Source organism: Myotis daubentonii, chromosome 3 (genome assembly GCF_963259705.1).
Source record: "Myotis daubentonii chromosome 3, mMyoDau2.1, whole genome shotgun sequence".
Lineage (NCBI taxonomy): Eukaryota > Metazoa > Chordata > Mammalia > Chiroptera > Vespertilionidae > Myotis > Myotis daubentonii.
In genome coordinates, this window is record NC_081842.1 from 136,082,236 (window position 1) to 136,108,810 (window position 26,575).

The window sequence follows — 26,575 nt, forward strand, 5'->3', positions numbered from 1 at the left end:
GGTATATATCAAAAAGAAATGAAGTGGGATTTTGAAGAGATATTTGCATACCCATGTTTGTAGCAACATTATTCACAATAGCCAAGAGGTGGAAACAACCCAAGTGTTCATCAGTAGATAAAGAAAATGTGCTCTATCCATACAATGGAATGTTAGCCTTAAAAAGGAGGGAAATCCCACCACATGCTACAACATTGATAAACCTTAACGACCTTTTGATAAGTGAAATAAGTCAATCACAAAAAAGATAAATAAATGCTATAAGACCGCACTTATATGAGATATCCAGAGTAGTCACATTCATGGACAGAAAGTATAATGGTGTTTGCCATGGGCTGGGGGAGAGAGGGATGGGGAGTCATTTAATGCGTATAGAGTTTCAGTTTTACAACATGAAAAAGTTCGGATCAGCTGCACGACAATGTGAACATACTTTTCACTATTGAACTGTACACTTAGAAATGGTTAAGATGGTAAATTTTATGTTGTGTGTATTTCACCACAATTTAAAAAATACTAAGCTTATGGCATCACTGAGCTGATAGTTTCAACACAACAGGTGACAGAGTCCAGCCGGTTTCTATTTAGGCTCTGTGTTCCTGGTTTCAGAGCAATTACTTTATCTAGGAAACTGTCAGGTGACAGGATGTTTGAATACGGGAAAGAAATTAAATCAAATTGATTCATCTATTTCCATTGCTCATTCCTGTAATATCGTGTAGGTATAACCTTGGGCAAGATGTTCTATTAGCCTACTTATGAGGCCAGCACAGTTCCATTTGTGGGTTTGCCAGGAATAAAGAAAATGAGTTGATGGCTCCATTGCCTTTGAACACTATTGAGACCCACTGATTCCCATCAGTACCATGGCCATCACACACTTCATCCCCTCACTCACTCAAGTCATGATGGCACCGAGAATTAAATTTGAATTCCAAACTGCTACCTTGGCCCCATCAACCCATAACTAGGAGTCAACTTCTGAAATTGAGAAACTGCTGGGCAGTATCTTGGACTAAAGTTCCATTCACGGCGTCATAAGGAATCAGTCAAAAGCAAATGAAAGAAATTGAATTCTGTTTTGATTTGTGAATTAAGGATTGTACGTTTGTCAGCTCCCACTACGCATGCTCCAGTGACTTCAAAAGAAGTGCAAAAATACCCATCAGAAACAAAACGCAGAAGTTGCAATAACAAAGAACGAACGGAACGGCTGAGAATTCACCAAAGGGAGCAGTGTGCTGCTTGTCACGTCTCGCTGCCTTGTCATAACTGGGAGGACTGATGGCATTCTGTAAGAACAAGCAGTGCCTCCAGGAAAGCTTTGAGTAGCACTGTGCTTCTAGACCTTTTTTCTTTATTCAGATGTTATGCAATTCCTTCCTTCTTCACAGTGGTTATGTTTCTCAGTTTTTCCAGTTGCTGTTAGGGTAAGTGTTTGATGTACAAACCTGCTATTCAGATATTCTGGTTTGTTTTTCAGGGATAGTATTTAGGGACTAAAGGTTGATTTTCCCCCAGTACAGATAAATAATTCATTTCTCCTTTTCGAGGATAATGGGCATTTGACTGTATTTTTTTTCATCAATAGCTGGCGAATGCCTGGGTGAAGTACAGCCAAACCCAGTGCATCTCTAGGTGAAACATCTTCCCACACAGGAGGAGATGATTGAAACACAAATGAACAAAAATTTCTTTGATGTGCAGAATAGCAAGGGATATTCCTAAATTACTTGGACTTTTTCTTAGATTTGGAAATTTTTGACATTCAGTTACATGCAGTGATTATGGGTGGTTTCTTCTTCTTCTCCTCCTCCTCCTCCTGCTCCTCCTCCTCCTCCTCCTCCTCCTCCTTCTTCTTCTCTCTTCACCCAAGGATATTTTTTCCATTGTTTTTTGGTTTTTGTTTGTTTTTTGTAGAAAGAGTGGAAGGGAGGAAAGGAAGTGAGGGGGAGAGAGAAAGATGTGAGAGAGGCACATCAATTGGTTGCCCCCCACATGCTCCCCGATTGGGGCTGGGATGGAACCTGCAACCCAGATACATGTCCTTGACTGAGAATTGAACCTGAGACCCTTCAGTGCATGGGCTGATGCTCTAGCCACTTAGCCACACTGGCTAGGGCTATGCATTTCTTCTTCATGAGCATTGCTGTTCTGCATTGGTGTAAGTCTTGATGTAGATCTACATTTCAAGGATAGGCACCAAAATACATAGGGAATCTTGCACATTTGTTTCCTCTGTAGTTCTTCCCACCTGAAATGACTGATGAGAAGTGACTGAGCAGATCTTCACTTTCCTAAACATGACCATTACTTACCATAAACAGGCATACCTCAGAGATATTGCGGGTTCAGCTCCAGATCCCCATACTAAAGCGAGCATCACAATAAAGTGAGTCATAATCTTTTTGCTGATGGAGGGTCTTGCCTTCAATTTGGAAAAAAAAATAAAGCAACATCTGTGAAGTGCAATAAAACGAGGTATGCCTGTACTGAGATTAAACATTTGTGCATTTTCTCTGGCCAGTTTAACTTTTTCCTAAAGTGGAGCATGGTCATAATAACAATTGCATTTTCTCATTCAAGGAAAATTGCTAGTATATAACTGCTACTCATAATAGAATGATTTAAGACATCTACACTAATAAAAGAGAAAAATGGTAATTGGCGTACGACGATACCCTTTTCATTGGCTAATCAGGGCAATATGCAAATTAACTGCCAACTATGATTGGCAGTTAACTGCCAACTAAGATTGGCAGTTAACTGCCAACAAGATGGCGGTTAATTTGAATATGTAGGCACAATGCAGGGAGGCGAAAGGGAAAGCAGGAAGAAGCCCCCTGCCACTGACAGTGATCGGAAACCCAGGGGGGAGCTAAGAGCTGGGGGGCAGGGCAAAGGCGGCCCTGGGGCCGCCTTTGCCCTGCCCCCCAGCCATGATCGGAAAATCAGGAGCCTTTTCCGCCCTGGCCAGCGATAGCAGGAAGTAGGGGTGGAGCCAGCGATGGGAGCTGGACACGGTTGAAGCTGGCAGTCCCGGGAGCTAGGGGTCCCTTGCCTGGGCCTAAAGCGGAGACCACGATCGTGGGGCCGCTGCAGCTGCAGGTCCCCGCTGCCTGGGCCGGACACCTCAGCCAGAGGCGTTAGGCCTGGGCAGGGGCGGAGCCTGCAACCACGGGGAGCTGGGGGTCCCCTGCCCAGGCCTGACACCTCTGCCGGAGGCCTCAGGCCTGGTCAAGGGTCCGATCCGGTGATTGGTGATAGGAGGGTGATGAGGGTCAACTCCTCTGGCCGAGGCATCAGGCCTGGGCGGGGGGCTGAGCCGGGGATTGGGGGGATATGATGGTCCCCTTGCCCAGGCCTGAAGCCTGGGCCAGAGGCATCAGGCCTGGGTGGGGGGTGGAGCAAGTGATCAGAGGGAGATGGGGGTCCCCTGCCCAGGCATGATTCCTGGGCCAGAGGCCTCAGGCCTGGGCGGGAGCCAGAGGCAGTGATCGGGGGGAGATGGGGGTCCCCTGTCCAAGCCTGACACCTCTGACAGAGGCGTCAGGCCTGGGCAAGGGGCCGATCAGGTGATCAGAGGGTGATGGGGGTCTAGCCTCTGGCTGAGGCATCAGGCCTGGGCAAGGGGCAGAGCCAGCAATCGGTGGGGTCTGGGGGTCCCCTGCCCAGGCCTGCTGCCTGGGCCAGAGGCATCAGGCCTGGGCTGGGGGCAAAACCAGTGATGGGGGGAAATGAGGGTCCCCTGCCCAGGCCTGACGCCTCTGTCAGAGGCGTCAGGCCTGGGCAAGGGGCCGATCCTGCAATTGGAGGGTGATGGGGGTCAATGCCTGAGGGCTCCCAGTATGTGAGAGGGGGCAGGCTGAGCTGAGGGACCTCCCCCACCCACACCCAGTGCACGAATTTCGTGCACCGGGCCCCTAGTCATAGTTTATAAGCTATAAAATTCCTTTGCCCAGGAAATAGCAAAAATTATATATTTAGCTCTTCTATGTATACACTATAGCCTATCTACATAAGATTGTTTATTTATAGATAGACTGGACAAATATGAGGCATAATCCTAGCTTCCAAAGGCATAGATGGGCGGTATAATGTGATATTTAAGCATTCACACACTGGAGTCACACGGCTTGGATTCTATTCCAACTGTGCACCTTGGGCAAGCTGCTTGACATCCTCTTTATCCGCAAGATGGACAGAATAGTACCAACCTTGTAAAGTTGTTTTGAGACTTAAAGTACTATATGGAAAGTACATAGAGTAGCTCCTAACACATAGTTTGTGTTACCATGGCAACAGAAGGGTGATATCAAGTCTTCACTAGGAATGTTCCTTTCATACAATATATTGGTCTTAGTGGACATAATTCTTCATAGTTGTGATTTTTTAATACTTTTCTTCAAAATACCAACTGATTTTAGTTCTGATTAATAAAAACCCTTGGTCTATGCTGCGGTCTTTCTCTGTTTTATACAGGGTCAGAGAAGCAAGATGTTAAAGCATAAATACCTTAGCACTGCCTTCTAAAGACTTCCTTGCAGTGGGTTGATCTGACCATGAGTAGGAAAACAAGCAGTGAAGCAGCAAACTATTTCTATTAACTTGGTACCTCAAAAACATTTTGAACAAGGGCCCTATTATCTTTTGGGTAACAGGTGGTAGCTGGGGTATTAAGCTGTTCTGGGCAGGATTTCAGATTCCCATTCTTTGTTGCTATAGGCAGTACACTTCTATCATAAAGCGATCAATAATAATTAGGTGACAGGAATGAAATACAGTGCAGCATTATGCTTCCCACATCTGGAAGGAGAAACTCACTTAACTAGCCCTAAATCAATGACTTTTCTCTTTGTTCCTGGGGGGCGTGTTGGGCAGCAGAAAACAGGATGGAAATGTGAATTATGGCTCGGTGCACAATAACAAAACAATTAGCTATTATGACACACTTCTTACAGGTAATAGAAGCAAGCCCCAGAGCATTAAACCTTTATTTCCCACATAAACACTTTCATCACATTGCACTCTCTGTCACTGTAGGGCCATCTGTTTCACATTTAACGGAAAAGCCTGTCATATGAGGTGGTATATCGGCGAAAGGACAAAGTGAAGGCTATAATCAGGGCTTAACGTAGACTACTTTTCAGCTCTTGGTTTTATTAAATCATGTTATACTATGTTCCCATAAGAGGTGGGGTGGGGGAGTACATGAAGGAGTTATTTCTTTTGTGGCATAGATCTCAGTAGAGAAAAGTAATGCCTAAGTGCTGTTAGAATTTGATTTGAAGTTTCCTGTGCAGATTGGGGTGGGAGATAAAGAAAATGGAATTTGCAACTTGTAGCATCAACTTTCCTCAGGGCACTCCCGAACCTGAGGAGCCTGATCCTTGCAAAACTACTTCCCATAAGTTGCTTCTTGCTTGTCACTTCAAGAATGGGCTCCAAGAACAGTCATCCTATTTTCAAAATTCAGAATCATTACTTCTGCAAAATTACTCACCTCTAAAACTTGCTGCCAACATTCACCACCGCCCCCCGCCCCCCAAAAAATACTCCAGATCTCAGTCTTGCTACCTAGAGACCTGCAAGCATTAGGAGCAGCCCTCTACACTCTGGTCTTACCTATTTGAACAAAAGACCAGGAAAAGACTTGTGGCTTCTACTGCCTTATAATCACCCTTTCTTACATTAACAGGAGTTAGTTTGCTGGCCAACTGCATAATTTCATTATATGGTGGCTGAATCTTTTATTCCCCTTTGGAGACTATTGCAATAGTACAGAGAGAAGCAGGGTTAGTAAGAATGTCTTTTTAATGTTTTTATTTTGGAAAATAGGACACATTGAGAAAATGCATCCAGCTTCAACATACAGTTTAATGGATGGTTATGAAGTAACACTAGGTAAGCACTGCCCAAATCAAAAAAGAAAATATGGACAGCGCCCGGAAGCCGCTTAATGTGCCTTTCTAACTGCAGTTCCCCTCCCACCCAAGGTGGCGCTAACCTGATTTTTAGTGTGACCATATCCTTTCTTTTCTTTGCAGTTTTAAATTTAGAGATAGGTATCTCTAAACCACATATTTAGTTTTTCCTGTTCTTAAACTTTACATAGGTAGAGTCAGTATGTGTACTTTTGTGTTGCTCTGTTCACTCAACATTACTTGTAAGGTTCATTCATTTACTTTTTATTTTGAAAATTTTCAAACATAAGTGAAGTTGAAAGAGCTGTATAATGATCATATTATATAGTTGTATAATTATATGACCATCACTTAACAGTTACTTGATTTGACCATATTTGTTTTTCCTTCTGAAATGTTTTAAAATAAATTACTTAATTCTCTAATTATGCATCTCTTTAAAAAAATAAGAAAAATGTCCTCTATAACTACAAGACCATTACAATACATAGCAAAACTGATAATAATTTCCCAATATTTTCTTATACCCAGTCCGTATTCATATTTTTCCAGCTGACCCCAAAACGCTTTTACAGTTTTAACCAAACTCCATTTACAAATCCACAGAGAATGTACTTTTAACAGCACAACTTACAGCTTAAAATGAATCTGTGATCCTCCCTTTTTCCCATCACTTTGTCAGTGGCCAGAGCTCCTGTGGGACCTGGCTGTGGGCACATCTCCCACGGTATTGAGAACAAATCGCCCCCTTCTGTGCTAATGGCCCCGTCCCACTCCCATGCTCTGTGACTCCAGAGGAATTATACTGTCTGAATTACTGTCAGAAGGAAGTGCCTAATATCAATTATGTCCAACCCAAAATTGTTATTTGGGGCAGATAGTATGTGGTACTGAGCTGCTCAAGGTTAAACAAGTCTAGTCTTTATTTATCTGGGGAATGTGTGGGGGCGGCCCATCAGGAGGCTCACTGGAATGCAGATCTCCTACCAGCTCAAGTTCCCATCAGGAGGACAGTAGGTAGAGGGCTGGTCCCTTTGCTCCATCAGCATCTTCAGGTCAGCCATGCCTTGCTCAGTGATATTGCAGGACTTTGGGTTTTCTGTTGTGTTTGATACGGACCTTTACTGGAAAACTCTTGACAGAAGAGTTAGACGGATGGACCTCCCTGGTTCCCTTGCTTCCTACAACCTGGTATTTAGATCAGCATCTCCCAGACATTCTCTTCAGAGTGACAGTCCATGGTACTCCATGAAAGGGTCACATTGTCAGATGAATTTGGGAGAAACACCGAGTCAAACTGAGTCAAGCAGGTTTCTTCACTGTAGGTATTTTTGTGCTAATGACCATTGTGATTCTCCATGGCCCATTGCGTTTCCCTAAACTATTGTCCTCAGAACCCTTTCTCAGAGCATCTAGGGGTTTATTATTCTGCACAACAGACTTTAGAAAGTGCTGTTCTAGATGACTTAGATGTAATCACAAACAACAGGAAATAAACAATCTCACCTCCTACCTCATGGGTCATGAAGAGTTTATTCACCCTAGCAAGGAGTCATTACATAGAACAATATCAGAAACAAGGAACTTGACCCTTGTCTCCCTCCACTTACACATTAGCTGACATTCATGCTGTAACAATGGGGCATCAGGATCTGTGACTGTTATCATCTGATGAGGACAGGTAAGCCTTAGGTTCTTTTAGATGGAATTTCCACCAGGTTTGGCATTTTAGAGGGGGGAAATTCTAAACTGGTCAGTGTCTCTGATTCTGAGGATCACTTGGCCTTAATGGACAAATATTTTTTAATTCATTTTGAATTAATAATTCAATAATCTTTTCTTAGGTACTCAAGTTCTTAAAAACCTTCTTGCCTAGTTATTCCATATTTGGCAAGTGTTTAGATATTCATAGGATTCTTGAGCATTTTCTGAGTTAGTAAAGAGCACAATATTCGGTGCTCATACGAATTGCTTCTAGATTAATATGAGTTCTTGAACATGTTTACCCATTCTGCCTGAAACTAGACATGTAGAGTTGCCTTCCTTTTTACTTTCTCTTCTTTTTCAATATAGCATTTAGATGGACAACTGTGTTACTCTTCTTATCAGTTTCCTTATGAAGTGAGAGATCAACTGGCATTTGCCATTTGATCTTTCATAACGGAAGACCTCCAGGCTTACCCACGTTTCCAAATCCTCGCTTTCTTGTATAAATCTAATTTGAAACAGATCCTCTTCAACTTACATAAATGAAAGCATTTTCTCTGGAGATGGGGTAAATGTGGGCTGAGGCATCATATCCTCATTACTCATGAAGTCAGATGGGAGTGGAGCTGCGGCCTAGACTCTCAGGGCTCACTCCATTTGTCACTTGTAGATTTCTAGCCTAAATGCATTTTCACTGGACTTGGAAGATTTTAAAAGGGTAAAAGCCACAGGTTTTACTTACAGGTTGACTATTTTAATGACTGAAGGTATAAGACTCTACAGTATGCTACTGAAAATTTTATCATTTCTCAGTTGTTTTCCCTCTTCAACCTTCTCTTCCCTACAGAATATAATGTAAAGGTAGTTGAGCAAAGAAATCAACAGAGATTGGTTATCCTAGTGAAAAGTATAAGTAGGTACCTGCTATGTATTTGGTTCTACTCTGAGTAGAACCAAATGACTTGTTCCAGCATCAGTATTGCTTTTTTCCATTTCCTCAGTTTTAAAATAATAAAGCAATACTTAATGTTAGGAAATATGAGTTCTTTCCTTCCATCAGTACTGCCCTGCCCAGAAATTGTATATCTAGTGATATGTTTAAAAAATTCTTACTTCTGTTCACATGCATGCCTGAACAATTATATTTACAATAGCAATGTTTATATACCCCAAATTGGAATCAACTTACATTTACTTCAGTTGCAGATAGTTTAATAAAGTATGGTGCTCATTGCCCATGTAATGGTGTGCGCTGCTCAAAAAGAATGAGGTGCTTCTGCATGTGCTGATGGGAAGAGCTCTAAAACATGCTGATAAATGAGAGGGGGAAAGACTGTAGAAAATGTGAGCGTAAGGAGTCCTCTCATTTTTTAAAACTATATATACAGTTTTAAATATATATGGGGGATGAGCATATGGGAAAGAGGGAGTGAAGGAGGGTGGAAAGGAGAGAGCCAGTATCAAAGGAGGCCAAAGGGCGATTTGGTGAGCTGGGTCTATGGAAGGAGGCAGGTGTAAAAGGACTTTGTTTCCGCTATTTTATTTGAATTACTTAAAGTGAAAATATTTTCACAAATAAAAAATAAAAGCATAGTGTGTATGCAGAAAGTAAGAAGAGAATGACTAATTATTTTTAACAAATTCATCCAATCCAGGCATTGACTAAGGAGAATGAGCCCATTCAAGATCCCTATTTTAAATTCATCGACATCAAAGAAGCTTGGATTCCTTGGCTTGGCACAAGGAGCCCATGTGGATGAGGAGACTAGGAAAATAATTAAGGCGAGATGATGGGGAACGGGCTTTCAGTAAATGTGCCATGGACTGCAGTGGTGGCTCAGAAGAACTTACAAAAGTGATTAGACTGGAACTACTGTCACTCCATTATCTGTTAGTGTCCGGGGTCTGGAGGAATTTGCTGCCTAGGATCAGTTTTTCACCAGCCTTTCCATTTGTAAAGCGCTTGCTCAAATATAAACACATTTTTAAAAAATAGATTGGAACATAAAGCTGTGGAAACTCCCCTAGTTATTTTTCTTTGCCTAGAAACCAGTGCAAGGATGGGTGCTTTTAAAACATAGCTCTTATGATTATTCAGGTGTGGGCCTGCAGATCAGGAGACACCTGCCATTGACAAGATAGTTTGCTAGACTCACAGATCCCAAGAGGAAGGGTTACGCCATGCCACGGGGGCCATATGGGGAAGCAGCGCTAGCCTAGAAAGGATCTGTCAGGAGACAGAGAGAGTGATAGGAAAACATGGGCAAGAACCTTTTATTGTAGCTTCTATGGGAAGGAATGGTAAGCAGGCTCACTTAGCTAGTTTGAATCATTTTAGCAACCTCTGGGGCATAGGGACAGTCTCTAGTGATCTGTTAGTTGCCCCAGTGGTTCTTAGGGCAAGAGGGAACAGTGGCCTATAGAACTGATAAAGGAGGTGGTTGAGGGTGTGTGCTCTGGATTGGTTGGTTTGCATATGAAAGGTGCACTCCTAGGCCAGTCCTTCACTCTCTGTATGAATTGGCTAGCCCTGGGAGGGACAGCCTCTTCAAGATCAGCAAGGCCCCAAGACCTCAAGACTTCAAACATCCAGAAAACAAAAATGCATGGAATAACTGCCTGTCAAGGTTTTCTGCGTGGTTTTTTATAGTAAGGTAGAGTTTGATGGCAAACTTAGAAAGTCGTCCTTGGACTTGCCAAGCTTTGATATGGTTTTTGGGGATGCCATTGTGGACTATTTTTGGTACAGTGACTGAGAAATCCCTCTCCCACTTATTTCAGGCAGGACAGGTGTGTGAAGCTTCCTTTGATGTGTTTGGATCTACTCAACTAATTTTTTTTTGTCAGTCTATAAAAGCAAATAGTCATTTTTTCCCTTTTCCTAACCTTTAGGCTATCTCAGGGTTGGCATAGAAACTTAGACTGGATGTCCCTAAATTAGTCTTTGCACATTTGCTGGCTTATGCGATTTTGTTTTAGTGTTTTAGTTCCCATAGGACCATCTCGAAAGCCTATGACAGTGTCCCGCATTTACTGCAGCCAGGAAACATAGTTCTGTTCTAAAGGCCAAGGAGCTGCATTGGCACTGTCTGAGCTGTGTCTTCATTTTGAGGGGTAATCAGAGTCCTGCTTTTTATATGATATAATGTCTAACACCATGTTAGACATTAAAAATTGTTTATAGAAATTTGCCATTATGTGCTATATTTCCAATCCTTTTATTTTAATGTTGTCCCCTTGCTTACCATGGCCTAAAGTTTATTAATATAACTAGAAGCCCAGTGCACGAATTCGTGCACCTGTGGGGTTCCTCAGCCTGGCCTGCGGGATTGGACCGAAACCAGCTCTCCACCATCCCCCGAGGGGTCCCAGATTGCGAGAGGGCACAGGCCATGCTAAGGGGCCCCACCAGTGCACGATCAGGGTCGGGGAGGGACACAGGAGGTTGGTCAGCCAGGGAGGGACTGCGGGAGGGCTCCAGGGTGTGTCCAGCCTGTCTTGCTCAGTCCCAATTGGCCAGACCCCAGCAGCAAGCTAACCTACTGATCGAAGCGTCTGCCCCTGGTGATCAGTGCATGTCATAGCCACTGGTTGACTGTCTGCCCTCTGGTGATCAGTGCACATCATAGCAAACGGTTGAGTGGCCTTAGCATATCATTAGCATATTATGCTTTGATTGGTTGAACAGCCAACTGGTCAACCAGACACTTAGCATATTAGGCTTTTATTATATAGGATTGTCTGCTTAGATTTACTAATTTTAACTGATGTTTTTGCCATTATTGGAATTTTTCCTTGTGGTCACTTTTTTTTCTATTTCTTAACAGCTTTATTGAGGTAAAATTTACATGCCTTAAAATTAACTCACTATAAGTGTACAATTCAAGGATTTTAGTAAACATTAAGAGTTGTGCGACTATCACCACAATCCAGTTTTTTAACCAAAAACGTTTACACCAGAATGTTTCCACATGTGGTCACTCAGTTTATACTGGCTTGTGCTTTAATAATGGAATAACATTAGAGGGAGGGACCCTTATACTTTAAATACATTTTTTTATTTTAAAATAAGTCCTTACTGACTTTATTTTTCATTTATACGAAAATATTACTCACCCATATGCTTTTTGCCAAGAAGACAGTTTCTCAGTTTTCTTTTTTTAAAGAGATGGATAGGTTTATTCTTTTAACTTCCTTTTCCCACCTCTCAAAGACCAAGCACTCCCCGGTGGATTTAGCTCACCATCATTCTCAAGTCCCATTTATCTGATGTGTTCCTGCCGTCCTTCAAGCAGGAATAGTACACGTTACCTCTTCCGTTTTCTCCAATGCATTGCTCCTCTTCTTCTGGCTTCTTTAACTTTTCATAACTTATCTTTTTTGTTTTATTACCATTTTTGTTTTTTAATTACAGTCAACATATTAGTTTCAGGTGTATAGCATAGGGATTAGACATTTATATAACTTACAAGGTGATCACCACAATAAGTCTAGTACCCACCTGACACCATCCATAGTTATTACAATATTATGACTATAGTCTCTAGGCTGTACTTCACATCAGTAAGCTGTGGCTGTTTTTATAACTGGCAGTTTGCACATCTTAATCCCTCCCCCTTTTTCACCCCGCCGCAAACCCCTCCCATCTGGCAACCATAAAAATGTTCTCTGTATCTATGAGTTTATTTCTGTTTTGTTTGTTTAATTTTCTTTCTTAGATTCCACACATAAGTGAAATCATGTGGTATTTGTCTTTCTCTGTCTGACTTATTTCACATAGCATATTACTCTCTAGGTCAATCCATGTTGTCACAAATGACAAGATTTCATGGTTTTATGCTGAGTGATATTCCAGTGTATGTATGTACCCTATCTTTTTTATCCATTTATCTTTTGGTGGCCACTCAGGTTGCTTCCATATCTTGGCTTTATTTTTTTCTTTTTGTCTTTATTCTACCCCAAACCAAAATTATTGGTGAGGGAGGATTGGACCTAGCCTTGGTGAGCTGGTCATTATATTTCCCCCACATTAAATCCTCTTCTCCCTGTGTTTTATGGCTCCATAGTAGACCAGCTCAAATGATCTGAATTGACCTTCTGCACCAAACAACCCACTTTATTTCACTCCCTGGAGTGGTAGTGAGTTTGTCTTTGGTCCCATTTAAACTTCGCTCTAACTTTGGGAGGGCTACTAGAAACAAGAGTAAAAGAGAGGCATCACACATACCTTGTTAAAAGAGATAGTAAGTAAAGAGTGCCTTAGAAGGGAGAGGCTCTTAAAACTAAAGTGTAATTATGTCATTTTACCATGATGTTGAGCCTCAAACAAGCTAATCACAAAATTGTCTTCCAGTTTTAGAGCCTTATACATTAGGTAATATTTAGAGCCTGATATACATTATAGCCATCTTCATAACAATGTGGTATCATGGGGTGGGGGGCTGGAGGGAAGAGGCATTAACTTGCTTGCTTACTTACTGCTGTGTGGCTCTGAGAAAGTTAATTTTTCTGGGCCTCAGGTACTTTACCTGTAAAATGGGGATGATAATATTTCACAGGATTGTGGTAAGTATTGTGGAATGCGTTAAATTATGTGACATTCCACCCTTCTCAAAATGATCTGGGCAAAGGGTTCTGAACTAGGAAATGCACAAAGCCAGAGAATAAATAAACCATCTCTTCCAAGAATGTCAATCAAACTTAGAAATGTGTGGTGGTGGGCAGGGAATATTTCGTATTTACATAAGAGCAGATACATTATGTGAGGTCTATCTTAGTTCTTAAGGGAAGACTCAATACGTTAAAGAAATGGCATGCTTAGGACAGGCAGCTTCAGTCATACCCCTGCTGCCCCTGGCATCACTCCTTGGCCATCAGGAGTCTTTCCATGGGAAAGGTGAGAAGCACTGGTACATGAGAGAGTCTAGCGAAGTCAGTATCACACAGCACAGTCTCATTTAACTCCCATCCTCATCTTATGAAGGATCCAACTACATTTCCCTACACATGCTTGATGTCTCCTCTTAGGCATGGCTAACACTGAGCTCTCCATCATCCCTCCAAACCTGATTCTCATCCTGGGTCCCCTACCTTAGTAATGGACAGACACCACCATCCATTCAGCTATGCAAGTCAGGAACCAATGGAGTTGTCCTTGACCCCTCTCTCTTTCCTTCACATCCCACATCTAATCCTTCACTTTAAGTCATGGCATCAATGCCACCTTCAGGTGCCCTGAATGCGTCCTTTGGCTCCATCTCCGTCACCAGCATCTTAGTCTAAACGGCCATCATCTCCTGCCAAACTGACCTAATCACCTACCACTTGGCCTACTTCCGACCCATTTTTCTCACTAGAGTGGATATGATCTTTCAGATACTCAGCTAGTGTCATTTATTCCCACTGTCCTTAGAATAACACGGTCCATGAGGCCCTGCATGCTCTGGCCCCTCTGCCCATCTCCACCTGGTGCTGGTGGCTGCAATTACATCAACTTGCTCTCCTTTTGTCCTCAGCACTGTAATTTCTCCATCAAGAACCATTGCCCAGCCTGCTAGGTCTGGAGTGTTTCCCCGAAGCCCATGCCTGATGGTCATTTGCTGAGACCATGTATCTTCCTCTTCCAAACTCAGCTCAGAGGTCTCTTCCTCAGAAGAACCGTTTCTAATGCTCCAGCTTAATTATCATACGTTCTGGTAGAACCATGTCCCTTTCTTTTAAGGGGCCTTCTCTCAGCTTGTAATTGCACATTAAGTAATGTCATTTGGTGACTGTAAATTCTATGAGGGTAGGGACTGTCCCTTTGGTCACCATCACCTCCGGACCTAGCAGAGTGGCTTTCCCCACCGGCAGCAGGTCCCTGCTGCTGAGAGTGCGGTGAGACAGCTGAGGTCCTGATGGCCCAGGGTGTGGCCCGAGGCCGTCTGTGTTCTACGGATACTTGCAGCCTCGGAACTCCATGCCCAGGGCCTGCCCCTCTTGCTGCAGGTACTCTGTTCAGCACTGTGGATCCAGTCCATCCAATTTATTCTGTGGTTTTGAAAAGCCCCGGGAAACCCCATTCTGTTCAAGAGAAATCTGTTCCATGTATGTGGTTCAGTACAGGGCGGCAAAGCGCATCTTTGTGTCACCCACAAGACCTGGCAACAAACTTCTTGCTTAACACCCCGCCCTCACCCCCCTACCCGCACCCCCACCCGTCTCCCCTTGCTCTCTTTTCCCACTGTGCCGCAGCCAGTCTTTTTAAAGCAGGCAGGACTTTCTAACCTAGCTGGAGACTCTTCTCTTTCCCTTCTCTGGTTGTTCCTCTTCTGCATAAAGAACATCTTTCTGCTCTCCTGCCATCATGTAGCATGCCATTGGGTATGGGTCAAAACTCCTCCATCGCCCCCAAATCAACACTGCTCCACTGCTCCAGGGTCCCTACACCCCACCGCTGATGCTTGTCCTCCTGTACAACCCTCCTGCCCTCACCTCTGTGGGTATATATCTATATGTATCTGTTTTATTATTATGTTCTCAGTAAGCTATATACAAGTGTAGCCTAACTTGCCATTTCTTTTTCTGTCTTGTACCCCTTAATTCATTGTAAGTTAACAGGAAGAGTTAGAACATAACTTTTTAAAAATAGTAAGTCCCAAAATATATCATCAGTGATGTGATTTTCAGTCTTGATATGGCTGAGAATAGCCCAGAGAGCTTTCTGTTACAATACAGATGTCCAGGTCCCACCTGAGTCTTTTACATCAAAGTAGCTGGGGCTGAGCGCACCCCAGACCCGCAGAGTGGCCTAAGGTCACAGCCCGTGGGTATCCGAGATAGAGTCGCAGCCCCTGTTCCCTTGCTGGCTTCCTGGTTTTATTGGTGTTATTTGCACTAAATTATACTGTGTGTATGTGTGTGTGTGTGTGTATGTGTGTGTGTGTGTGTGTGTGTAAGAGGGAAGGAGAGAGAGAGACAGAGAGACTAGTCTGTATCTGAATTTGTCTACATAAAATAGTTTCCTTGTTTTATAACTGGCTTTTCCCCCTGAATAACTGTGTATTGAAATGATATGGATATTCTCAAACTGACAAAAGCAACCAAAATCACCTGCCTTCCCTGCACTGGGTATTCACCCAGAACTGCAGTGTCAGCTGCTGGAATGGCTTTCTTATGGGCTGCTCCCTGCCCCGCCCACCTTGGGCCCCAGGCCTGCCTTTAGTGCTGCCCCTCACTGCTCCACTTCTGTGCCCTCTTTCCACTTGAATTGCCCTCCATCATGCCCATTGATTCGAGAGGAAATCTCCCTTTCCCCCCTTCCAGTTCCCACCTGCTGGAGCTTTTGGCTCAGGTGAGTGGTGGGTTCCAGTGAGGGGGGGGTGCATTTTGGTGATTGAACAGTTCATTCCTCACTCAGGGCCTCCAACTTGGAGAGTAAAGAGTACAGCAGTGGTGGGCTGTCCCCTGGAGGTGCCCCGCCGCCCCTGTCTCTCCATCCGAAGAGCTCACTAGGAGATAATTTCATACCATTTTTGTAATAGCTAGGGAGCAAAAACTCCTCAGTGAGCCCAGATCTACATGAACTAGAGCTTTGAGAAAGAAATCTCAGCTATGAAAAAATACCATACTCAGGAAACGCACTGGGAGGCAGAGGTTAAACTGAGATCAGAGGTAGTGTTTCTGATTTGAATCCTGGTTCCTCTTCTCAGTGACCTTGTGACTGACAGGTGGTTGAGCTTCTCTCTGCTACAGTTTCCTCAACCGTAAATCAGGATTCAGTAAAATGAAATAATAACGCCTACCTCATAGGTAATTTGAAGATCATTTTAAAAATTAAATGAAATGTCTGATTAAAATGCTGATCATAGTATCATTATAATGTTAGCTGATATCATTAACTTTTTACTAGTAAAGTAGAATTTGCACAAACTTTCCCATACATTACATTTCAATATGTTGAAATGTGATTCCTTTGAAAACCATTTTTGTTGCCTATTCACAACCGCTTCTCTGTTTGTGTTTTGCTTGCAGCGCTGGAAAGGAAAATATCCATGAGGCAAAGCAGAGAGGAGCTGATAAAACGAGGAGTCCTGAAGGAAATTTATGACAAAGGTAAGGGGAACTGGTCCACCCACCACGGGCTGGGAAGGCGTGCATGGAGTCTGGGTGCGTGTTTCTCGGAGTTGGATACAGTTTTCTGCATCACTTTATCAGGGTTTGAACCTGTAAAACTCCAGACAGTTTTGGAGAGAAAAGAGAATGTGGCAGACGGTGATATAAGCTGTCAGCATTATATGAGGCAGGGACACAAGCTCCCTTGTTCTCAGCATTGGAATCAAACCACAGATGCTAAGAAAAACGACATGGCTCCAGGAATGATGTGGGTACTGCTTGTGAGCCTGCTGGTGTTCGAATACACACAGCTGGCGTGAATGTAATTGCTTAAGCTCTTTCAGACACTGGGGTTCCCAGTGTCAGACAAGTGTCAGAAATCCCCAGCATCTAGAATTTCCCTAACAGATTTTTCTGGACAGTCCACTTTCCCACAATAGGAGAAATCAAAGTGAGTAAAATTATAAAGTATAACTGTGCTTATGTGATATTTCAAAAGCCAATAGTTACAGCGATTCCGGTGTTCTGTGAATGTCCACAAGTGTTTGCCAATGAATACTGTGTGTCTTTGGCTTATTGGATTACAGCCTTTGAATCAAATGCATGGAGTGGTTCACACAGTATAGTAACTGTTCTTCACTCCTTTTTTCTAAGAGTTTTGCTATTTTGAGTTGCACTCTCTGTTCTCTCCCAGGGCCACACATCACTGAAAGCTTTAAGTGAAATGACAGGCTGCTGGTTCCAATCTTGTAATTGTCTGTTTCACATCTTCTTACTCTGGGCTAGTGTTATTTGATGGGCCGTATTATTGGAGCACATAGTCTGCTCTACAGATCCATCTTGATAACAAGGGTGATCCTGTAGTTCTGACAACACAGCCCGCCTGCCCTGCTGTTGTAGGTCTTCTGCAGGCCTCGTTTGTGTTCCGTTCAGAAAGGCAGGTGTGTTTCCGCCTGCGGTGCCTCTCTCTGGCGCCATCTCTTTTCAGTGAGTCGGTCCCTACTCCCTGGTGCATTTCACTCACCCGTTCCTGTTAGGGGCTTCCCGGTGGTGCTGTTCGAGTTTTTTCTCTTGGCACAACGTGCTGCCGAGAAATGGGACAAGCAGGAAGAGGCACCGCTCTGGCCCTGCTTCATGGCAGGGGATCTGGAGGCAGGATGTGAAGTCGTACTATTTCAAATGACCTATAATCCTCAGAGCCTCCCGAGGCCAAGCAATCCCTATGGGGAGCCAGTTTATCCTGCTTCTGAGGAAGGCCACACCCAAGCACAGCTTCTCTGGTTGAGTAAGCTTTCCAAGGAAAGAGAATCCATAATTTTGTCACTTTTCTCCAATGTCTTGCTTTCTGTACAAAACCCCAAAGCCTTTCTCAAACCGACCTTAAGTCTTCATGCTTCATTCCAAACTCCTTTCTTCATATTCACTCCCTAGGAGAGATGGTAGGGGATCCTATGTAATAAAACACTAATATGCAAATTGACCAAACAGCCCGAAATACTGGTGGAACAACTGGTTGCTATGACATGCACTGACCACCAGGGGGAAGATGCTCAATGCAGGAGCTGCGCCCCCTGGTGGCCAGTGCACTCCCACAGGGGGAGCGCTGCTCAGCCAGAACCAGGCTCATGGCTGGCCAACTCAGCGGCAGTGGTGGGAGCCTCTCCCGCCTCCACTGCTGGCGGGCAGTAAGGAGCAAGGGGTCCCAGAATGCAAGAGCCCCGGATTGCGAGAGGGATGTCTGCCTGCTGGCTTAGGCCCGATGCCCTAAGCCGGCAGGCAGACATCCCCCAAGCAGTCCCAGACTGCAAGAGGGCGCAGGCCAGGCTCAGTGGATAAAGCATCGGCCTGCAGACTGAAGGGTCCCAGGTTCAGTCTGGTCAAGGGCACATGCTTGGGTTGCTGGCTTGATCCCCAGTAGGGGGCTTGCAAGAGGCAGCCAATCAATGAGTCCCTCTCATCATTGATGTTTCTATCTCTCTCTCTTTCTCCCCTCCTCTCTGAAATAAATAAAAATATATTAAAAAGAAAATTTTAAAAAACATATGATTCTTGGGTGGGGCTGTGACACAATTCAGTCCATAACAACATGTAAAGTTAGAATCGTAGCTATAATTCCATAAATTCTCAAGAAATTGTTACCATACCATTATCAGTAGTAGTCTCATCATTATTATCATTATTGACATTTTTTAAAACTCTTTACATGCCTTACCCTAGGTCAGTAGGCCCAGGAGTTAGGAGGGAACATCATCGTCCCCTTTTATCTGAGGTGCAGAGATCTCTCACAGTGGTCTTACCAATGAGCATTTCTGATTTCTTAGGATATAGTCCTAGAAGTGGGATGATTGGGTCAAATGGGAGTTCCGTTTTTAATTTCTTGAGGAAACTCCACAGTGGCTGCACCAATCTGCATTACTGTCAGCATTATATTAGGTTTACCTTTTCTCTACACCTTACCAACACTTGCCGTTGGTTGATTTGTTGATGATAGCCATTCTGACAGGTGTGAGGTGGTATCGCACCCCTATGTTCATAGCAGCACAATTTACAATAGCTAAGACTTGGAAACAGCCTAAGTGCCCATCAGCAGATGAGTGGATTAGAAAACTGTGGCACATCTACACAATGGAATATGACACTGCTTTAAAAAAGAAAGAACTCTTACCATTTGCAACAGCATGGATGGACCCGGAGAGTATTAAGCTGAGCAAAATAAGCCAGTCAGAGAGAGATAAGTATCACATAATCTCACTCAGATGTGGAATCTAATGAACCAAATAAATTTATGATCAAAAATAGACCCAGAGCCACAGAAGCATGAACAGACTGATGAACTTCAGAGGGAAGGCAGAGGAGAGTGGGTGGGAAGATATCAACCAAAGAACTTACATGAATACAATATAACCCATGGACACAGACAGCAGGGTGGTGAGGGCCTGGGATAGGAGTGGGCTGGAAGAGGTTAATAGGGGGGAAAGGAGGACCTATGTAATACTTTCTATAATAAAGATTAAAAGAAAGAGAAAAAAAATGGTCTTACCAATGTCAGTGGCTGAGGAGAATCCAGCCCCCTGAGGCCTGGTTTAATGTCTTCCTTACGCCTCCAACCTGCCTCCCCTCAGTCTCCAAATGGGTTGCTTTCCTGTGATTCATTCTTTTCTGTCTATGACATCATTCACCTCACTGTATATGGGATTCTTATGGGCAAAACAACTTAAATCATTGCACACCCTGAGTGAACAGCAAGTGGCAAGGAGACCTTAATCGTTTATCAAATTGTTCACTTCAAAGATAAATTTCCTAGATTTGGAGAAGCCATTCCATATGCCTGGCTGGCAGTTCCTCATTATGCACCACCTCTTGTGTTAGCAAATGTGACTCTAGTCACCTGGCGGCAGAATGGTGTCCACCAGAGATGTGTGGCCCCTGACAGCTGCCCACTGATTTTTCACTCCTGTGTCAGCCTGCCGCCGAGCGCAGCTGCAAGGCCCCCGCCTCACACTGCCGTCACGTTGCTTTGTGCTTACATGGTAGAAAGCAGTTTAACTTTGGTAGATAAGCTTTTCTCTTCCAGCTTCCTCGCATTATTGATTTTGCTTAGTAATAACCCATTCGTTCATAGAAAGGATAAAAATACACTGTAGTGATTTGAAATTTGTCACTTTGGGGGCAGCAGGGCGAACTCAGAATTAATGAGGTTTTATTTCTCTGCTAGAGCTCCTCAGATTCTTGATATTTTTCTCAGCAGGTTAAAATCCCAAACCCGGCCATAAATTCAAATCAGGCAAAATGAGAGCTCGGGTTGAAGAGGCAGTGTTATCCCAAGTGTCTATAGCAGCTAGTCCAGGAATTCCTCACTTAATACAATATGTCAGAGTGGGGAGCATACGCTCCTCAGTGGCTTGTAACTTTTAATTGGTTTACACAAAAAATCCCATAAGTTTGGAGTCCAAAGGAGCTTTTGGTTAAAGTTTGAAAGCCAGAGAAAATCATTTTATCTTTGGATGTACTGAGACCATGTGAGAATGTGGCTATCTTTGAAAACTATATAATAAAAAAGTTTTTAATTATGTTAGTCGTGATGTGTATAGGAGCATAAAATTATAAATTGTTTTTCTCCCGTTTTCTAAATTTTCCAGAATACTTATATAGCAGTGGGATGAGGTTCAAACATTAAATATAAAAATGCTAAATCAATGGTGGAACATAATCTATAATTTGATGGACAGGTTATTTTTAACTGTTTATCCCCCAATCTCATGGCCTCTTTGTTTGTGAACTAAAACTCAAGGGTTCCCCTACGCCCCTGGGACATTCATTGATTCATTCAGCAAATTGGTGTCGAGCTAAAGTGATAACCAAAACAGTGAAATCCTCACCTTCGAGGAGTTCACATGCTACTACAGGGAATAATTAAACAAGTATGTGATATATTGTCAAGGAGTGATAAACACTATGTAAGAAAATAAAGCAGCCAGCTAAAGAGACAAACTCAGAGGAAGAATGATAATTTTAGGTAAATGAAATCATGGAAGACCTCTGGAGAAGGTGATATTTGCACAGAGACCTAAATGAAAGATCAGTAGCTGAAACAGCAGCATTGGTCCTACTTCAAAACAAATTGTAACCTAATTCATGAGCTCTTAAGTTTTTTAAATTAACTCAGTGTTTCTTTAAAATTAAAACTTCTGTATTGCATTTGCCTCTCTCAGTTCTCATAAATCAGAGCACATCATCCCTGCTCAAAGCATGCAGTGGCTCCACATTTAAGAAAAATTCCAAGTTCCCAGGACAGTACGAAGCCCTCCACGCCTGGCCCTCCAACCCCTAAGTTGCTTCAACTCCCTGGCCATACCTCCTGGTAACTTTCTCTTTGTGGCATCTCTCCATCCCTGCTGTCCAACCCTAGAGGTTGGCATTGGGCACACCCTCTTCCCAGAATCCTCTTCCCCAGATCTCCATCCACATGGTTCATTTATTTTTCAGTCTTTGCTCAGATGTCACCTTCTCAATGAAGTTTACCCTAGGACAGTGATGGCAAACCTATGACATGCATGTCAGAGGTGACACACGAACTCATTTTTTTGGTTGATTTTTCTTTGTTAAATGGCATTTAAATATATAAAATAAATATCAAAAATATACATCTTTGTTTTACTATGGTTGCAAATATCAAAAAATTTCTATATGTGACACGGCACCAGAGTTAAGTTAGGGTTTTCCAAAATGCTGACACGCCGAGCTCAAAACGTTCGCCATCACTGCCCGAAGACCACCAGATTTTAAGTTGCCACCTCCTTCCCTAAGTCCTCAGTTTTCTGTCTCTACTCTACTGTTTTCTTTTTCTCTTATCACCTTCAAACATGCTCTATAAATTGTTTATCGTGCTCATCTTTTTCTCATCTGTCTCATCTTATTGAAATGAAGTTCTACCAGGCCAGGCAGGATCTTCGTCTGGTTTGTTCACTGAGATAGTCCAAGTGCCTAAGATGGTGCCTGGGACATAGTTGATGCTCAGTAAATGTTCACTGACAGAACAACACGTGCAGCAGACCCGAGGCTCTCTGCAGGCTCGCGTGCTGTGGTTTATTCGCCGATGTGGCAACATCGAGAACACGAGGAACTTGCATCCCCCTGACTTATTCAGTTTTATGGTCCATGAAACTTTATTGCCCGTTATTTGAATAGACACTATTATTTCATTTATTTATTTATGTATATAGATGCTAAATACTCTACTTCAAATAGTGGCTTTCCAGTGATACAGAGAAAAATCTCCTGAGAACAGGCAACTGTTTGGCCTTGAGTAAAATAGTTATGGCATTTCTTGGACTTAGCAAGGATCTCAGGAGGTCCTGTGGCCTAACTCCTGTGATTTTTCCAACATGGAGATGAAGCAGCCGCAGCCCAGCGAGGTTTTGACCCACCTGAGGGTGCAGAACCAGTGTGTGTGGACTCTGAACACCCTGCTAAGACCACATGTCCTCCATTTGGAACTTAGAGAAACCCAGAAAATCTTTGTAATATGTGGCCTATTAGTAGCTAGAGGATCTTAATAAACATCGCTATTAGGTTATTGCAAATCATTTCTATGAATAACCATAATGGTGTGATTAAAAAATATTAGGGATAACAAAGGCAATTGTACTGTAGTTTGACCACTAGGTTTCCTATGAAACCTCAGTTCTATGGCAGTGTCACTCACTTCCTATAGGATGGGTACGTTTAATGCACATGAATTTATATGCCCCTGGTCAGGGGGATGAGGGAGACAGGAGACCATCTCTCTATGGTGACTGAGACAACACCGCCATGCACATCACCCACGTCCACCCCCTGGATGGGAGCGAGACTCGGGCGCGTGTGGCAGCCGCGGTGATACAGGTGAGGCCACGCAGCTCACCTGTGGTCTCTGCTGCAGTCACACCTAGACCTGGGGGGAGAGGACCAGGGCCAGTGAGCAACCTCAGTTTCCACTGGGTGCTGGGAATTAGAGACAACATTTCACAGCAAATCATGAAGTGCAGTGAGGTATGCTTTTTCCCCTTAATCAAGTTAGAGCAACGTTTTAGAAAGTGTTCGTTTTAATTATAAATACAAGCAGGGGCTCCCTGGAATGGACAACTCTTTTATGCAGAGGCTGCATTTTCTGTTCTTGGCAGTCAAGAAAAAAGAGCCTGGTATTTACATTAATAGGTCAACAATTTTTAAATATAAAAATAATTACCTGTATCAAAAGAGACAATGTAGTCAGCTTGAGCCTCCTGAAATCCTGTTCTTTATCTGGTTTCCCAGATGTGCCGACTTTTAAAAGCCCTGGAAGTTTTTGGCAAATGCTTTTCACAACCTCTACCAGGCAGTTATTTTGACACATGGTTAGCTGTTATTGATGTCTCACCTAGAAATGGCATGTTCTGAAAGCTGTGATTTCGAGTAACGGTGAGAAAATGAAGAGGGTTTGCTTTCAGCATCAGTGACATGTCATCATTGCGTAGCCCCTGATGCAACACATTGTCCCTAGTGGGGTAACTGCAAAGCGGTTTAAGCAATAAAGAGAATAAAGAGAAGTTGTGACCAAACTTCTCGTAAGCAACCCTGTTCTTTCAGAAAATCACTATCCCAAGCCAAAAATAAAAAAGTAATGAAATTATTATTAGAGCAATGAGCAAGCGTTCCCCAGTAAATTGATTCACCTCTTGCATTTTTGTTGAATAACTCTTATCTTGCAGGCGCCGGTCTGGGCGCCAGGAATACCAGAGGGGACAGCGGGCCCTCCTGGCTAAGAGGACAACCAGCCCTGAGAACAGGCCGGGGCACTCGGCAGTCCGTGGGGAAGGTACGGGAGGCATCACCCACCCACCGGGAGACTGCGGGAAGGCATCCTGCGGGGAGTGGTGTCTTCGAGGAGGCCTGAAATATAAGGGCTATCATAGAGAAGACGGGACAGGGAGCAGGGTGTTACATGTGGCAGGACCAGCACATGTGGAGGCACCGGGCTGGGATAAATGAAAGAGTGTCCAGCTGTCTGGAAGGTGAGGGTGAGTGGGGGGAGATGGTGCAGGCAGGGAAATTATTAGGTGTTCATTCTTTTTCCTTTGAGCAGCCGGGAGCTTTGGGAGGGTTTCTACATGATCATATTTGCAGCCTCATCACTCTACCTATGGGGAGAAGGTCTTGGAGGGAGACCAAGACATGAGTCAGATGAGTTAGCGGGCTGTTGTGGGATTCAGCTGACGTGATGGTAGACGGCCGGAAGGAGGGTAGCAGGACTGTGGAGGGTGGGAAGGACACACAGGAGAATAGACGGTGGAGTCAAGAGGGCCCTGTGACTGCTTAGCTGGGGCGTGCCGGAGCGGGGTCAGGCATGGCTGATACGCGGGACTCTGGCAGGGGCACACAGGGACATTCTGAGCTGGGAACCCAGAGAAGTGAGCTTAGGACACAAAACATTGTGGTGGTTTGGCCACATGGGGTTTATGTCCAAATGTCTAGGCAGACCACTGAATACACAGATCTGACTCAAGAGGCAGATCTGGGTTGGAGGTACAGGAATGGAATTGTCCTGTGTAAGTGCTCATGAAGCCACCTTCTTTAATGACATTTCTTGAAGATGTAGAATGAGAAAACGATAGAAAACCCCATGGACACCCAGCACTGAATGATCTGGGAATGGAAAAATGGTCTGGGAGTAAGGAAAACCCTCAAAGACTGAAAAGTGCTCCCAAACTGGGGAGTGAACCAGAAATGTGTAGCATTATGGACGCCAAGAAAGAGGCTGTGGTTCAATGATTGGGGGTGGAGGGGAGAGAAGGTCCAAAGTGTCAAGTGCAGACATACCTAACAGGGCTGAGAAGTGACCTTTTGATTATGTTCACGCTGCTTAATTGTAGCCTCTTTAGTTACCTGTGAAGCCAGTATACAGCCAGCAGCAGGTACCTTAAGATGCTTCTGCTTTCCGGTAATAAAAACCCTCATTCGAGGAGGCTGAAGCAGTAAGCAAATGTAGACTAATGGTCTTTGTGTTTTGTCCTCTAAAGTATTCCAAATGCTTTGAGCAACGCTTGGCATTTGTCACTACTTACTTCATGTTTATTGCATGAATGGGTGGGTGGGTGAGTCAGTGAGCGAAACTCACATAATAAAGTCCAGTGACAGGTCGGCTCCGGGGTTGGTGAACTGATCACCGTGGCTAAGGGAGCCATCCACAGGCCGCAGCCCCTCAGAGTAGCACGGTGGCTGCAGTCGCTCCGGCATTGCATGAGACACAATATCCGGAGGATCTTGGCATCTCTTTCTAAGAGCAAGAAAAGCCTGCCCAGAAGCCTCTCCAGGCTCACTCTCATATCTCATGGGCCAGAAATTTTGGAGATAACCACTAGACCTTTTTTGCCCTATTTTGACAGTCGTTTCATAAACCTGTATTGCAGAGACAGTCGACTTGAGAGAGCTGCTGCCTGCTATGACTTATCCTTGGAAGATCCACCCCAATACCCCCCTTTCTAACGGCCTATCCTGCACCCCTTCTGTGAATTCAAGGCAGGGCAGGGGACCCTGGGCATGGCGGGCACCCCTGCTCCACCGACGTGCCCACAGCCTTCTTGTGCTTGGTCCCTCACAGCCACTGAGCTGCGCTGGCATGTGTAACAGGAAAGCAAGCCGAGATTTGGGAGGCTGGTAGTTAATCAAAACAAAGCTGTACAGGCTTAGAAAACCTTTCCTGACTTCATGCTTTTGCCTAGGATTCGTGTGAGTCAGAGGGACCTTAGCCCTCATGAAAATCTGTAAGACGACGGCACTCTCCCAGGCGCCCCAAGCCCAGGCTTCTGGTCCGTCTTCCTCATTTTTTATGGGCACAAAGTACAGGGCAGCTTTTTGTCTTTCTGGACCTGCTTTCTGACGGACTCTACCTGCAGGACCCTAGACTGCTCCTCCGGCAAGGCCGTGCTTCCCCTGAGTCCCCTCTCACTACTCCCAGCCCAGGGCGCTCGATGGAAGGCATCTGCTACCAACCAGGCGGCCCTCCGAGTGTCTGGATAGACCCGTGGACTGCAGACCCTTCGACTCCATTCGGCCCCTGCTTGTTCTCTCTTAGGGCTGTTGGAGCATCAAAGGACACATTCCAATCTGGGCTTTTTGCCTGTTGCCCAGAGTAAGTGCTCAGTAAACGTTAGCAATGATCTCCCAGACACTTGGCCTGTTCTGCTCTTCAGGGATGCCTGCCTTCCCCAGCCCACCCCCGCTTCCCGACTCCCCTTCACCTGAGCCCAGGCTCTCCCCGTTCTGCCTGGGGGAGCTGAGATTCCATTATGAGATGTCAGGACGTCTCCCAAGGCCATGCCCACCTGCGTAGT

The 26,575-nt window shown here is 44.2% G+C and overlaps 1 protein-coding gene across 5 annotated transcripts in view; it reads left to right on the plus strand.

The window, feature by feature from the left end:
* Positions 1–26,575, plus strand: part of PHACTR1 (phosphatase and actin regulator 1) — a 485,326-nt gene that overhangs the window by 357,941 nt on the left and 100,810 nt on the right. For all 5 annotated transcript variants that reach the window (XM_059688650.1, XM_059688648.1, XM_059688649.1 and 2 more), the window contains exon 3: positions 16,644–16,724. In XM_059688650.1, coding sequence (XP_059544633.1) covers positions 16,644–16,724 — 81 coding nt within the window. The remainder of the gene's footprint in view (positions 1–16,643; positions 16,725–26,575) is intronic.